The sequence below is a fragment of the Pseudophryne corroboree genome, chromosome 1 (genome assembly GCF_028390025.1).
Source record: "Pseudophryne corroboree isolate aPseCor3 chromosome 1, aPseCor3.hap2, whole genome shotgun sequence".
NCBI lineage: Eukaryota > Metazoa > Chordata > Amphibia > Anura > Myobatrachidae > Pseudophryne > Pseudophryne corroboree.
The window spans coordinates 526485484-526499774 of NC_086444.1; the positions used below are offsets into that span (position 1 = coordinate 526485484).

General features: G+C 45.4%; 1 protein-coding gene across 1 annotated transcript; it reads left to right on the forward strand.

Annotated features, from left to right (window-relative positions):
* Positions 1–6878: 6878 nt before the first annotated feature.
* On the forward strand, positions 6879–13297 carry MLANA (melan-A). The gene is made up of 5 exons (XM_063913991.1): positions 6879–6983; positions 7585–7692; positions 10825–10921; positions 11017–11121; positions 13156–13297. The coding sequence occupies exons 1-5, from the start codon at positions 6925–6927 to the stop codon at positions 13222–13224; spliced, it is 438 nt and encodes a 145-aa protein (XP_063770061.1). The 5' UTR covers positions 6879–6924; the 3' UTR covers positions 13225–13297.
* Positions 13298–14291: the final 994 nt, after the last annotated feature.

The following is a 14291-nucleotide window of genomic DNA, read 5'->3' on the forward strand; positions in this document are numbered from 1 at the left end:
AGGAATTTTGGGGGTCATTCCGAGTTGTTCGCACGCAAGCTGTTTTTAGCAGCTTTGCACACGCTAAGCCGCCGCCTACTGGGAGTGAATCTTAGCATAGTAAAATTGCGAACGAAAGATTCTCAAAATTGCGATTACACACCTCTTAGCAGTTTCTGAGTAGCTCCAGACTTACTCGGCATCTGCGATCAGTTTAGTGCTTGTCGTTCCTGGTTTGACGTCACAAACACACCCATTGTTCGCCCAGACACTCCTCCGTTTCTCCAGCCACTCCCGCGTTTTTCCCAGAAACGGTAGCGTTTTTTCGCACACACCCATAAAACGGACAGTTTCCGCCCAGAAACACCCACTTCCTGTCAATCACATTACGATCACTAGAACGAAGAAAAAACCGTGAGTAAAATTCCTAACTGCAGAGCAAATTTACTTGGCGCAGTCGCACTGCAGACATTGCGCATGCGCATTAGCGACTATTCGCTCCGTTGCGAGAAAAAAATAACGAGCGAACAACTCGGAATGACCCCCTTTGTTAGCAGTTGGGCAAAACCATGTGCACGGCAGGGGGGGCAGATTTAACATGTGCAGAGAGAGTTAAATTTGGGTGCAGTGTGTTCAAACTGAAATCTAAATTGCCGTGTAAGAATAAAGCAGCCAGTATTTACCCTGCACAGAAACAAAATAACCCACCCAAATCTAACTCTGTCTGCAAATGTTATATCTTCCACACCTGCGGTGCACAACTGCTAACAAATTTGCTGCTGCGATCAACTCAGAATTACCCCCATGGAAAGCTGATTCAGAGTCCAAGAAGGTTTTGGAATCTTTGCCTTTTTCTGGAAATATTCTTTTTAGTAAAGAATTGACAGATATTTTGGAGTCAGAAGCAGACTCCAAAAAGGTAAAGTTTAATTCCACATTCAAATACAAACCCTTTCGGTCTCAAAGAAAGGGTAGGGGAAAAAGTGATTGCAAGCCCCAATACAACAAGTCTTGTAAGACTAAAAAACATTAGGCTACCAGGTGCACGGCTTCCAAATCAGAGGATAAGCCATCATCCTGATGGTGCGAGCCTCCACCTGGGGGACCCCAGGGTAGGTGGCCAACTTCTTCAGTTTGCAACAGTCTACAACAGATGCCTGGGTGCAGGAATTGGTGTTTCTAGGTTATGCTTTTCCCTTCAAGAAGCATCCTCCTCAAAGGTTTTTCTGTACCAGCCCGTCTCGAGTCGAGGCAAAGGCCAGGGCTTTGCAAGAAACAGTTCAGAAATTGCTTCAGTCAGGAATAATTATCCCAGTTCCCCTTACACAGCGAGGACAGGGTTTTTACTCCAACCTATTTTTGGTTCAGAAGCCAAATGGATAATTTCGGCCCATTCTCAATCTCAAAATGCTGAACAAATACATTTGGGTACCTCGGTTTCACATGGAGACGTTACGTTCCATAATCTTGGCCATGGAACCAGGAGATTATATGGTATCCCTGGATATACAGGATGCTTACCTGCATGTTCCCATAGCACTGTCAGTGGCGCACCCAGGGGGGTTTCCGAGTACCCAGAAACCCCCCTCCACTAAAAAAAAAAAAAAAAAAAAATTTTTTTTTTTTTTAGCTGCATGACTATTATTAATGACTGTCTAGCGTCCTCTGCAGCCTGCTGTCTTCCTGGTGGCACTTGCAAATGCAATAAAAGTTTACTTTATTTTAATTATAGTACATATATATACATGTGCCTACATATATACACATGTATATACATACATTTATACATATAAACACACACACACACACACACACACACACACACACATATGATATATATATATACATGTGTATATATATGTGTACTGTATGTGTGTGTATGTATATATATATATATATATGTATGCATGTTTAATATGCTATGTATATGTGTATATGGGTTCACTACGATCTCCCGGCGGCCGGCCTCCCGGCGACCAGCATACCGGCGCCGGGAGGCCGGCCGCCGGCTTACCAACAGTGTGGCGAGCGCAAATGAGCCCCTTGCGGGCTCGCTGCGCTCGACGCGCTACGCGCGCCACACTATTCTATTCTCCCTCCAGGGGGGTCGTGGACCCCACGAGGGAGAATAAGTGTCGGTATGCCGGCGGTCAGGCTCCCGGCGCCGGTATGCTGGTCGCCGGGAGCCCGACCGCCGGCATACTGAAGACCACCCGTGTATATGTATGTGTGTGTGTATATATATATATATATATGTGTGTGTGTAGATATATGTATATATATATATATATATATGTGTAGATATATATATATATATATATATATATACACACACACACAGACACACTAGTTTTACGGACCCAGCATATACTGGGTCACCTCAGTCCCCATCCCCGTGATTGGCTCCGCCCAGTTCTGGAACCCCCCCCATGCAAATCCTGCGTTTGCCACTGACTGTCCCATCAGTGTTATCTCAGGTTCGCTATCCTCCAACAGCATTTTCAGTTCCAGGCTCTACCCTTTGGGTTAGCCACAGCCCCCAGAGTATTTACCAAGATTATGGTAGTTATGGCAGCATATCTCCGCCAGCAGGGGATAAGAATTTTACCATATCTCGACGATCTTTTAATCCTGGCACAGTCACAGGAGTTGCTCCTGTGCCATCTCCAACAGACAATAACTTGTCTGCAGACACATGGGTGGCTCATAAATTGGGCAAAATCGTCTCTAGTTCCATCACAGCGGATGACTCACTTGGAGGCTGTACTGGATTCAGGTCTGCAGAGAGTATTTTTACCTCGGAACAAGATATCCAAGGTACAGTCAAGAATTCAAGACTTGTTACACAGTCAAACGGTATCCATTCACGCAGCAATGCGAGTGATGGGTTTGATGGTGTCAACATTCAACATGGTGGAGTATGCACAATTCCACTTGAGGCCTCTGCAGCATCTGATTCTTGCCCAGAACAATCATTGTGGATGCCTTGTCGGAGAGATGGGACTTTCATCTAGCTTATGTAGTTTCCTCCGATCACCCTGTTAGAAAAATAAAGCAAGGAAAGGGTGCCGTGATACTAATAGCTCTGGCTTGGCCCAGAAGACATTGGTACACAGATCTGCAGAGAATGTCAATGGAGGTTCCACTTCTGCTTCCTCAACGTCCAGATCTACTGATGCAGGGTCCTTGTTATCACAGACATCTGGACCAACTGTCTTTGACGGCGTGGCTCTTGAAACCTCTATCCTGAAGTCAAGAGGATACTCACAACAGGTAATTCAAACAATGCTCAGAGCAAGGAAACCTTCCTCAGCTCGTATTTATCACTTATATTCATTGGTGCAGTGAAAGAAATGTGGACCCTAAATCTTTCAACGTTTCCAGGGTCTTAGCATTCCTTCAGACAAGAATGAATAAAGGTTTGAAGGTTTGAAGGTGGCTTCCTTGAGAGTGCAAGTATCGGCATTGACTGTATGGTTCCAAAAGAAATTTGCCAATTTACAGGATGAGTGTACTTTTTTCCAAGGAATGCTGCGCATTCAACCTCCGTTTGTTCCGGCTACAGTGCCGTGGGACTTGTGTGTAGTCCTGAAAGCCCTTCAAGTTGCCCCATTTGAACCACTTGATAAAGTGGATCTTAAATGGTTGACAGCTAAAGTACTCTTTCTACTGACTATGTCATCAGCTAGAAGAGTATCAGATTTAGGAGCGCTGTCATGTCATTCCCCTTTTCTGATTTTCTATCCAGATAAAGCAGTTCTCAGAACTAGATCTGGGTATCTTCCTAAGGTGGTGTCTAAATTCCGCCTTAATGAAGAAATTGTAGTCCCAGCTTTTCAGGTATCGGGACTTTCTGCGGGAGATGCATCGCTGGATGAGGTCTGTGCATTAAGGATCTACGTGGATCGTACCAGTGCCATCAGAAAGACAGATTCTCTCTTCATTCTCTACGGATATCACTAGAGAGGATTGCCTGCTTACAGTAAGCAGACGCTGGCAAGATGGCTGCGGATGACGATTTCAGAAGCATATTCTTAAGCTGATCTCCCTGTTCCGGCTAATGTCTCTGCTCACTCTATTCATAAGGTAGGTCCCTCATGGGCAGCACAGCGTGGTGCTTTCAGCAGAACAGATTTGTAAGGCAGCCACATGGTCTTCCATTAACACATTCATTAGACATTATGACTTGGATACCTTTGCCTCTCATGACGTTGAATTCGGGCGAAGGGTTCTCCTGTCCAATCACGAGCGTCCCCACCACTAAATTGCTTTGGGAAATCCCATTGTTATCCTAGGTTAGGATAACCTGTGGACCCTTCCGGAAAAATATACGTTATGGTAAGAACTTACCGTTGATAACGGTATTTCTCCTAAGTCTACAGGTTCCACAGGGATCCCACCCTGACGCACCTGATTTGAGGATCCTTCTACTCACTAACCTCTTCCTTCTTGTACGGAAGGTTGTGCATGCATGTTCTTCTCGCCTGATTAGGGCTCTACATGGGGCTCCTGCCTAGTGCTTTGGAATACAACTGATTTGCCTGAGCCAGTAGGCGGGGATATATGGACGGGTCCTTTGCATCCTGGGAGGCCAGAAAGCTTTGATTGATTGGTGCCAATCTGCTGACGCTCCACCATATCCCATTGTTATCCTGTGGAACCTGTGGACTTAGGAGAAATACCGTTATCAACGGTAAGTTCTTACCATAACGTATATATTTTCTTTACAGGCGGACTACGGGTGCCAGCGGGCCCTTAGTGTCCGGGCATGCTGGCACTTGTGGTTCTCCAAGTGCCGGCATGCTGGGACAGGCTTGCTGGGACCTGTAGGCTGCCTGTAAAGAACAATATTGTTTTACCATGAACCCCACACCCACCGCCATCAGGGGTGTAGGGCACTGCACTGCTGGTTGTTGCCCAGGAGGCGGGACGCCATTTTAATTTTTGGGGTCCCCACTTTCTGAGGAATTCCACCCCTGGGCTAACTGGTCTGAGGGGCATTTAATGTTATGGCAGGGTGACCCCATACTGAGTGTCTCACCTGCTATGGCTTGTTCAGCCTGGTGCTGGTTTCGCTTAAATTAAAAAAAACACAAAAAAAACCTAGATAGGGTTCCTATCATGTTGTTTTTTATATTTTTATTTTGCCCATAATCAGTCAGTGCCTCACCTGTCACTGACCTTACCGCACGTCACTGACGGGCGGGAATGGAGGGATCTACATTGCAGGGATAAATAGTATTTGTGGCTAACCCCCCAAAATGGATGTTTACGTGGACATAGCCGCAAATACTGTTTGATAAATGAGCCCCTTGATCAGGGCCGGATTAAGGGCCTCATGGGCTTGTGGCTGAAAATGTTTAAAGGCCTATTATGAGAAGCAGAGGGGTATGACCAATGCTATGTAGGTATGGCCAGTGCCATGTAGACATGTAGGCCCTCATAAACTAACAGCCCCAATGTCTCCCTAAATATGTAAAAGTACAAAAAAAATCATCATTTTATGTCAAAAATAGAAATATAATTTAATGCTTATGATTTTTGGCCGACCGTGTAGCCAGCCACGCAGCTGGTGGCTGGTGATCATCATGCTGTCATGGTGATGGGTCTATTTTTATGTGGAAACCTGGAGCTGGAGCTCCATCCACCCCATTGTTAATCTGGCCCTGCCATTGATCTCCATCCACTTTATCTCCCTCCAAGGCTTTCGTACATAGACCCCTATACCATACCTCCCAACATTCTTAACTATTGAAGTGCTCCTGAAAAGGGAGTGTGGCCTCGGAAAAGGGGCGTGGCTTCACTGTGATGCTGCGATTGAAAGTCACGCCTCCCTTCTCCGTCACTGAGGGGGCATGCCAGCGCTGTGAGCTGCTGGCATGCCCCCTCTCCCTGTCACTCGTGAATAGACGCTGTGTGCATGCGCACAGCATCTATTCACCGCTGCTCTGCTAAGCAGAGCAGCAGTGACAGGAGCCTCCCAGCTGCTCCCCACCACGGGACACTGGGGCCCGTGCGTGGGACAGCGGGACAGTCCCAGAAAATCAGGACAGTTGGGAGGTATGCTATACCTTGTACACAAAACATCTAATAACCCTACTATCTTTTTCCAACACATGGGGCGGGATGTATTAAGATACATCGCCGCCCCTCGCCGCGCATCGCAGCGATGTTGATCGCATATGTACTAACATATGCGATCAATACCGCAATGCGGTGACAGAGGCCCCCTGCGATACCTGTGAGGTGGTCTGCGGGGGGTCTCCGTCACCTCCCAGGGGTCTCCACACTTCTCCCACGCCGGGAAGTAGCAGCAGGCTGCCCCCGGTGCCTCCTCCTTCCCCCTGCAGCCGGAAGGACCTCTGGATGCGTTGCTAGGGGGAGGAGGAGACTACCTTCCGGGACCAGGGCAGCCTGGAGGAATGCCGGGGGGAAGGGGGATCGGCGTCTGCGGTGGGGACGGCGGAGGCTGCGTGTTGCGGCGGTCGGCGATAAGAAGCCCATAGGCTTCTATAGGGTATCGCCATCCAGAGATTGCGATACCCTGGACGGCGAAAAACCGGCGGTGGGGTCTTAGTACATTTGAAAATGCGGTAAAACCCCCGAAATGGGGGTTTTACCGCATTTTTCCTATATTACATCCCGCCCATGGTTTATGAACTTTATGAACCCATGTTTAATGTAATGTTACTGAAGTATTTCTGAACATTTACCAGTGTAGTTCTGCAAATTGTTGAATTTGTTAGAAATACGTCAGCACTTTTTTTTGCGTTGATGAATTTGTGCCATTCACTACTTTCTTTGCTAAAAGTACTCTCCCCTTAAGGGAATGTGCATGTGATTTTGCACAGTAGGGATGGATTGCTCAAGCCTTCATGCTCATTAAAACAAATCAAAAGGTTTCTTGAGTGTTGAACCCGTGATAGTCATAAGACCCAGACACAAATGGTTATGAGAGAAAAGCAACCACTGCATTCACACACCAGAGAGCCCTCCATTGCGAGGTAAGTCCAGACTGCGTGTTGTGTTATTCTTAATAATCTAATTTAGATCATTTTGGTCAATTATTGTATGCACCATATTATCCACAAATATAAACACTTATGCAATTTGTCTTTGAAGTCGCTGTACCAATATAAAATCTAGGCTTAGTCAATTTTAAACAATAAACGTTTTATTAATATGTTCCAACAATGTGACGTGGTTAATTCGATTTGTAACAGATCACGTGCCTTTATACATAGCAATTAGCAAACAAACTTTTCATTCGGTAAACTTTCTTGATCGCTTAGATCCATTTTCTGCACCAGGTGTCATGTAAATGAATGTGAGTTATTGGTTTTCCATGCACGATTTGAAAGCGACCACTGATACAAGCCTATAAACACGTGGTTTAGCTTGTTATGTATACTCCTTTTACTTATTCCCAAATACAAGTGATGAGTTTCCCTAGAACTAGTGGTTACAGCGTGATAATGGTGATCAGGTGTAGGTGGGGTAATGATTGGGAAGCTGGCTATATAGCAGCGGGCGCCGGCTCACTCGGGAGTGTACACTCAGGGCTGGTGTCATGCTGCCGGATAACGCTCTCTATTTGCGCTTTAGTAAAAGCTGGTTGTGCGAGTTCGGAAAAAAAATGCCCCGATCTGGCTCATCGCATACCCTAGGGGCAGACAGCAGAGGCCGGCCAACCTACGGGCTCAGCTCCGAGGGGTAAGTGTCCTTCATGTTCTAAACCGTGTCCTCCGCAACCTTATTGTGGGTGTAAGATGTTACTAACGCTGCCCGTGTATCTCTTCTCATTCCAACAAGCATGCAACTTAGTAGTTTTTATTTCCTCCATCTGCATGAACAACTCTCAGCAAAGACCTTTTATTGGTATGCTAGATATCATTTGCTGCATGCAGAGTTTTTAGGGTGTAGTATGGCTGACCAGACCGCCGGTCAACATACAGATGCCGGATCCCAGCGGGGAGGGGCGAGTGCAGCAAGCCCCTTGCGGGTTTGCCACGCTGCAGGCTCGGTGGCGACCTGCAGTTGCCACGGGTTCTATTCCCACTCTATGGGTGTCGTGGACACCCACGAGTGTAAATAGTCGCTGTTGGTTGGCATGCCGACCATTGGGATAGTGAGGGGTCGGGATGCTGGAGGAGGTCATGTGATGGTCGGTCTCCTGACCGCTGGTCACATGAATACCACCCTAGTTTTTAATGTGATACGGTTTGCAACACTGCTATGCATGCAGTAATCTTCAGTATCTGGATGATGGGCCGACAAGTCGGTAGTTTACACCATATGGTCAAAAGGTCGACATGATGATTTGTGTTTTTTGGGGGAGAATATTTTTTTCATTTTCAGGACTTTTTCATACTTTATCATCCACGTGAATTAAATTTGGGAATAGTAACCTTTGCCAAGCAGAGGAAGGCACCTTGCCTGAAGTGGTGCACTAATTAACTGGGGTCCACCTGCTGCAAGCAACATTTTCACACCAAAAAAAACCCATTAAAAATTCATGTCTGCCTTTCATGTGGTGACCTTTTGACCATGTCTCTCCATAATCAGGGGCGTAGCCAGAACTTTGTGGGCGCCATAGCAATGTTTTGAAAGGGGCCCCTGTCCCCATGCTTCTAGAGCAGTGGTTCTCAAACTCAGTCCTCAGAACCCCACACAGTGCATGTTTTGCAGGTAACCCAGCAGGTGCACAGGTGTATTAATTACCCACTGACACATTTTAAAAGGTCCACAGGTGGAGCTAATTATTTCACTTGCAATTCTTTGAGGAGACCTGCAAAACATGCAGTGTGTGGGGTCCTGAGGACAGCGTTTGAGAACCTGTGCTCTAGAGAGACACTTCTCTGCAGCAGTTGTTAATGTTATGCCCTATAATAGTGCCCTAGTTCATTTACTGAACCATAGTAGAGCCTTATTTAATGTTGTGCCCTAGTTTCATTTATGAATCGTAGTAGTGATTAAGTTCACCCTAAGTCACATTTCACAGCTGCCAGTACACATTATGCCGCACAGTACCCCCAATTCACATTATTATATATAGTGCTCCCCGTTCATATTGGCGGCATTAGTGCTCCGGTTCATATTGTATAACATGCCCTCCAGTTCATTTTATACCACACAACAATGAGCAGGTCCAGGGGCATACCAAGGTAAAAGTTTGAAAGGGCCCCCATGTACCATCCAATGGCGAAAAATGTATACAACACATGTAACGTTGACAGGGAAGGTGGGTCCCTCTCAAATCTGGGCCCTATAGCAGCTGCACTGCCTGCATCTATGGTAGCTACGCCCTTGCACATAACCATAATCTCCTGCTAGTCGTTGCTGCTTCACAGCCACGTTGAAGTGTAACATGGTTAAGTTCCCTATTAAGGGGTGTAGTATGGCTTTAAAGTCTATCACCCTTAAACACACATGCAGTATTCTCTTTTATACTGTTTAAAATGTATGCTCCCCATTTATCAACTACCGTAGTTTCCAGAGGCGTAGCTAGGATTTTCGGAATCCAGGGCAAGATGGAAAATGGCTCCCCCCCCCCCCCCCCCCCCAAAAAAACAAAACAAAAAAAAAACACCAAAAGAAGCATGTGCGCGCGCCGAAGGCGTGCGTCGAAAAAATGGGCGCAGTCGCACACACCAGAAGGGGTGTGGCCACTGAAAATGACCCACTCGGTGCCGGATACATTGCCCTACTCGGTGCCGGATACATTGCCCCACTGTGCCACCCCCCCGGTCACTCACCGCTTGACTTGTTGATATGTGAGGGGAGGAGAGCGCAGCGCCTCTCCTTCCCCTCACCGCTCCAGGTCTCCGGTGGCTGTGTGGCGCCGGTTCGCTAGCCAATCAGAGCTCGCGGACCGGCAGCCAATCAGGAGCCAGTCTGCAAGCTCTGATGGTTAACGCCGGAGACCGGACACACGCAGCGCTGCTAGTGCTGGCAGCGGCGGTGAGGGAGAGACGCAGCGCTCTCCTCCCCTCGCATTTCGGCGTGACGGGGGCGAGCAGGGCATGATGCCCTGGCTGCCGGCGGCGCCCCCCGCTCCTGGGCCTGCCAAGGTGCCCAGGGCACGCGCCCCACTCACCCTACCCTTGTTACGCCTCTGGTAGTTTCCCGGCTGCAAACTAATTTTCTGCTGCGGCAGTGTTTATCCAGCGTGATCCCCTGGCTGACTGGTTTCTATGGACACAGCTCCACCCATTCGGCATGCAGTCCTGACATGACCACGGCGCCTGGAAATTACTACTGCGCATGTGCTGGGAATGTGCATACAATGGTGCATGCGCAGTAGTTAGGGATGCCACAGAGAGCATTCGTCAGCGCTGTTGGGCTTGAAAAACAGCACTGACAGGTGTTTTTATATTACCACTCACCAGCGGCAGCTTCATTGCTGAATACAAGTAAAGCACGGAGAGCGGTAACGTTAATTAGCTTAAAAATTTTTGATAAATGGGGGCATGAGTGAAAAAAGTAACGAGATCAAAAAGGGCTTGTAGGACTCCATCAGACAAGCACTGTGTAAAGTATCATTTCACTTTTGGCCACATCATAAAGGGCTTTGCTTACTTGCAAGCAGTACTCTATGTTATGTTAAACACAGTCGCCGCTCTAGTGAGTAGGATATACTTATGTCCGCTGATGTTCAAAGACCCAGTGCATGCATTTACTGCGCTGGGACTATTGCATGGACATCTTTAAGTGGTATGGTGACTGGAGCTGTAGATAAAACAGCCATAATGCCTGTTATTGAGTCACATGCATGTATATGTAAGTGTATATATAATTTTTTGTTGTTTCTTCTGGTTATATTACTACAGTTGTGTTTCTTTCTAGGACTGCTGGCATTGTTGTTCTTGCTGTATTAGCTGCCCTTATTCTAATAATTGGCTGCTGGTACTTTAAGAAGCGAAGTGGCTACAAAGTAGTTGGGGTAAGAAAGGACTTGCGATAAAATGTTGCCCATAACTTCTGACAAGTACTTGCATTTACATTGCTTTTTAAAAAATTTGGATTGTTTTATTTTAGAGTCGCTACTTGAATCCATTTGCAATCCAGTCGATGTTTGGCACATCACGAGAGACAGGGGAGTGTAAAGTGCCATTACAGGATTACAGCACCTTGACCAATATGGTAAATGGCGGTTTATTTTATAAATACATACATACATACATACATACATACATACATACATACATACATAAAAAGAAAAGAAAAAGGCTGCGCTTATGGTGTTATTGGTGGAACATATTTGTGGAGAGCTGACGAGCAAAATTGATATAATTTTTTTTATTTTTTTATTAAGATGACACTTTTTTAAAGTTATAAATTTGTATATACTCTGAAAGAACTAGGCATATTTTCAGTAAACAAGACGGTGTCCACAGATAAATTTGTTATTATAGTATCTAAAATTGTTGAATCAGTGCAATAGAAATTGGTAACACTGTTAAAAAAAATAGTTATTGTAACTGCTCACTAGAATTATATCACTCCAAGGATTTTAATCTTTGTGTAAGTACTAAATAGTCTGCAGGCTCTCTTATAAGTGCAGAGGCAACATACACTTAAAAGCTATCAGATCGTGGAAGTCCCGGTAGCAAATAAATTAGCAATTGTGAAGATGTGTATAATTACCTCTCTTGGGCTAATGACACCGAGCGTCCTCGGTGAAGTCCACTAGAGCCCACTGATTATATTGATGAAGAGGAGAAAACAAGCACAATTGCTCTAACTATGGCTGCTCCTGTGTGATATTATCCAGACGTTCCTATGGTCCCCTGCGGGCTGGTGAAAATCCTTTAGTACCATTAATGGACAATTTTCAACTCCCACATTTAAAAAACAAAAAAAAAAAAACAAAAAAAAAAAACCCAAACTATCTAAAACTAACAGACAAGGGGGTCAACCCCAAAGGGACAAAGTGTAGCATAAAGCAGACCAGGTTTAGGTCCCCAGCAAGCCCCTCTGCATCACTCTGAAAGTTGGTAAGGAGGACAGGAGTGTGTGAGTGGTATGCCAAAGGAGCTCTCGCACTACGCAAACTACCTGCCATATACCGACGGCTTATATCCACTTACAGCACAAGGAGTGAGCATTGACACTTGCCTCTCCATTTAGCCCAGCGTTGAGCTCTCAAGTACGTCTCGCATACATGGGAGTCATGGGTAATGGTGGTAGTGAAAGAGCTCCTGGCCCGGCTGCTCTGCTTGCTATGACAGTTGCCAGGGGGCTACCTGTCAAGTAAATGCATCATTACTGGGGGCAACCCCATTTCAGCCACTGCTTGTCTACAGTGGGTAGAGGCAGGGCAGCTTCAGTTTTGTCCTTAATATCTTGGTGCCACCAAATAACCGTGGGCTTTCCCATACATCAGAGGTTCTCAAACTCTGTCTTCGGGGGCCCACACGGTGCATGTTTTGCAGGTCTCCTCACAGAATCGCAAGTGAAATAATTAGCTCCACCTGTGGACCTTTTAAAATGTGTCAGTGAGTAATTAATACACCTGTGCACCTGCTGGGTTACCTGCAAAACATGCACTGTGTGGGCTCCCGAGGACCGAGTTTGAGAACCTTTGCCATACATGGTGTGTGGTTTTTTTTTTGTAATGTAAAAGGAGGGGGGGAAAGTAAATCACCTGGCTGACAATTGGTCTCACTAGAAGTCTTACCGATGGGTCCTATGGCCAGTATACAGCTGCTCTGTATACTTTTATAGTATGCAAATTATGAATGTTACATCAATGCTGATTGGTTGCCATGGGCAACTTCCTCACTGGCTCACTTCTCCACTTCTATAACTACTTAGTACATCTCCCCCTAAGTCTGTTTGATCCAGCTTGTATGGCCAGATTTACTTGTGGTTTTACTGTTAGACATATTCAATAATTTGGATTCAGAAAATCCTGGTCCAAGACTGCAGTATGGTTCGATTTGCAATACAATAACTAATCACAGCCTAAGTTGACAACTCGGTGTTCAGTTTCCTTTCTTTTGGCTAAATACCTTGACAGCTATCACAAGCTTTTGTATGCAATATCCCAACCTCCCAAGGACAGTGTTCTGGTGCCAACATTTCAGCTGTAGTTGGCATTAGATAATTGGGATAACAAATCTAAGGTAAAAATGAAAACTGCTTATCTCAATTTTTTTTTCTTTCTTTTTGCAGATACCTGGTGCCCCTCCTGCATATGAGAAGATCTCTGCAGAGACTCGGCCTCCACCTTATACACCATAAGCTAAACACTAGCTATCAAGATTGTTCTCAATGGTACTGGCTTGGTCTGAACTAATAAAGATATCTGACAATATTGTGTCTTGCTTATTTTGTACTTTTGCCTGGCATGATATTTTGTACTTTTGCCTGATGCTGTGCAGGTGTTTGCAGAGGGCGCTTCTGAAATGGACCACTGTAGCAGTATTACACTGGTCAAGCTGAGGCATATAGATTTAATGTGAAAACTGTAAATGCTACTTTTTACACAGATATACAAGTGTGGCATTTCAAATTACGAGAGTTATCTTTTGAGTTTACTGTACTTCTTCCCCCTCCATGGCATGCTACTGATGCACCACAAGTTTCCTGCATTTAAAAAAAAAAAAAATTTTTTTAAATCTTACACTCAGATCTGGGGAGTGCGCACCCATAGTGCCCCCCTTACTTGTGGCCCTGTAAATAGAGATGGCTCATCTTTATTTAATTAAAAAATATTGTAAGTACTGCATCCAGTTACAGCAGTTGCTCTGGTTCCGACCAGAAGACATTTTACTGTAACATTTTACTTTGTGGTACCCTACCCACTGTGGTGGCTTTCACCATCATTGTCACGAACGCTCAATATTACAGTGCATCTGGAAAGTATTCACAGTGCTTCACTTCTTCCACATTTCATGTTACAGCCTAATTCCAAAATGGAATAAATTCATATTTTCCCTCAAACTTCTACACCCAATACCCCATAATGACAATGTGAAATTTATTTTTTTGAGATTTTTTGACAATTTATTAAAAAAAAAAAAAAGTAAGAAGTCGCATGTACAGAAGTATTCACAGCCTTTGCCATGAAGCTCAAAATTGAGCTCAGGTGCATCCTGTTTCCACTCATCCTTGATGTTCCTACAGCTTAATTAGAGTCCACCTGTGGTAAATAAAGTTGATTGGACATGGCTTGGAAAGGCACACCCCTGTCTATAAGGTCCCACACTTGAAAGTGCATGTTTGAGCACAAACCAAGCATGAAGTCAAAGGAATTGTCTGTAGACCTCCGAGACAGGAGTATCTTGAGGTACAAATCTGGGGAAGGA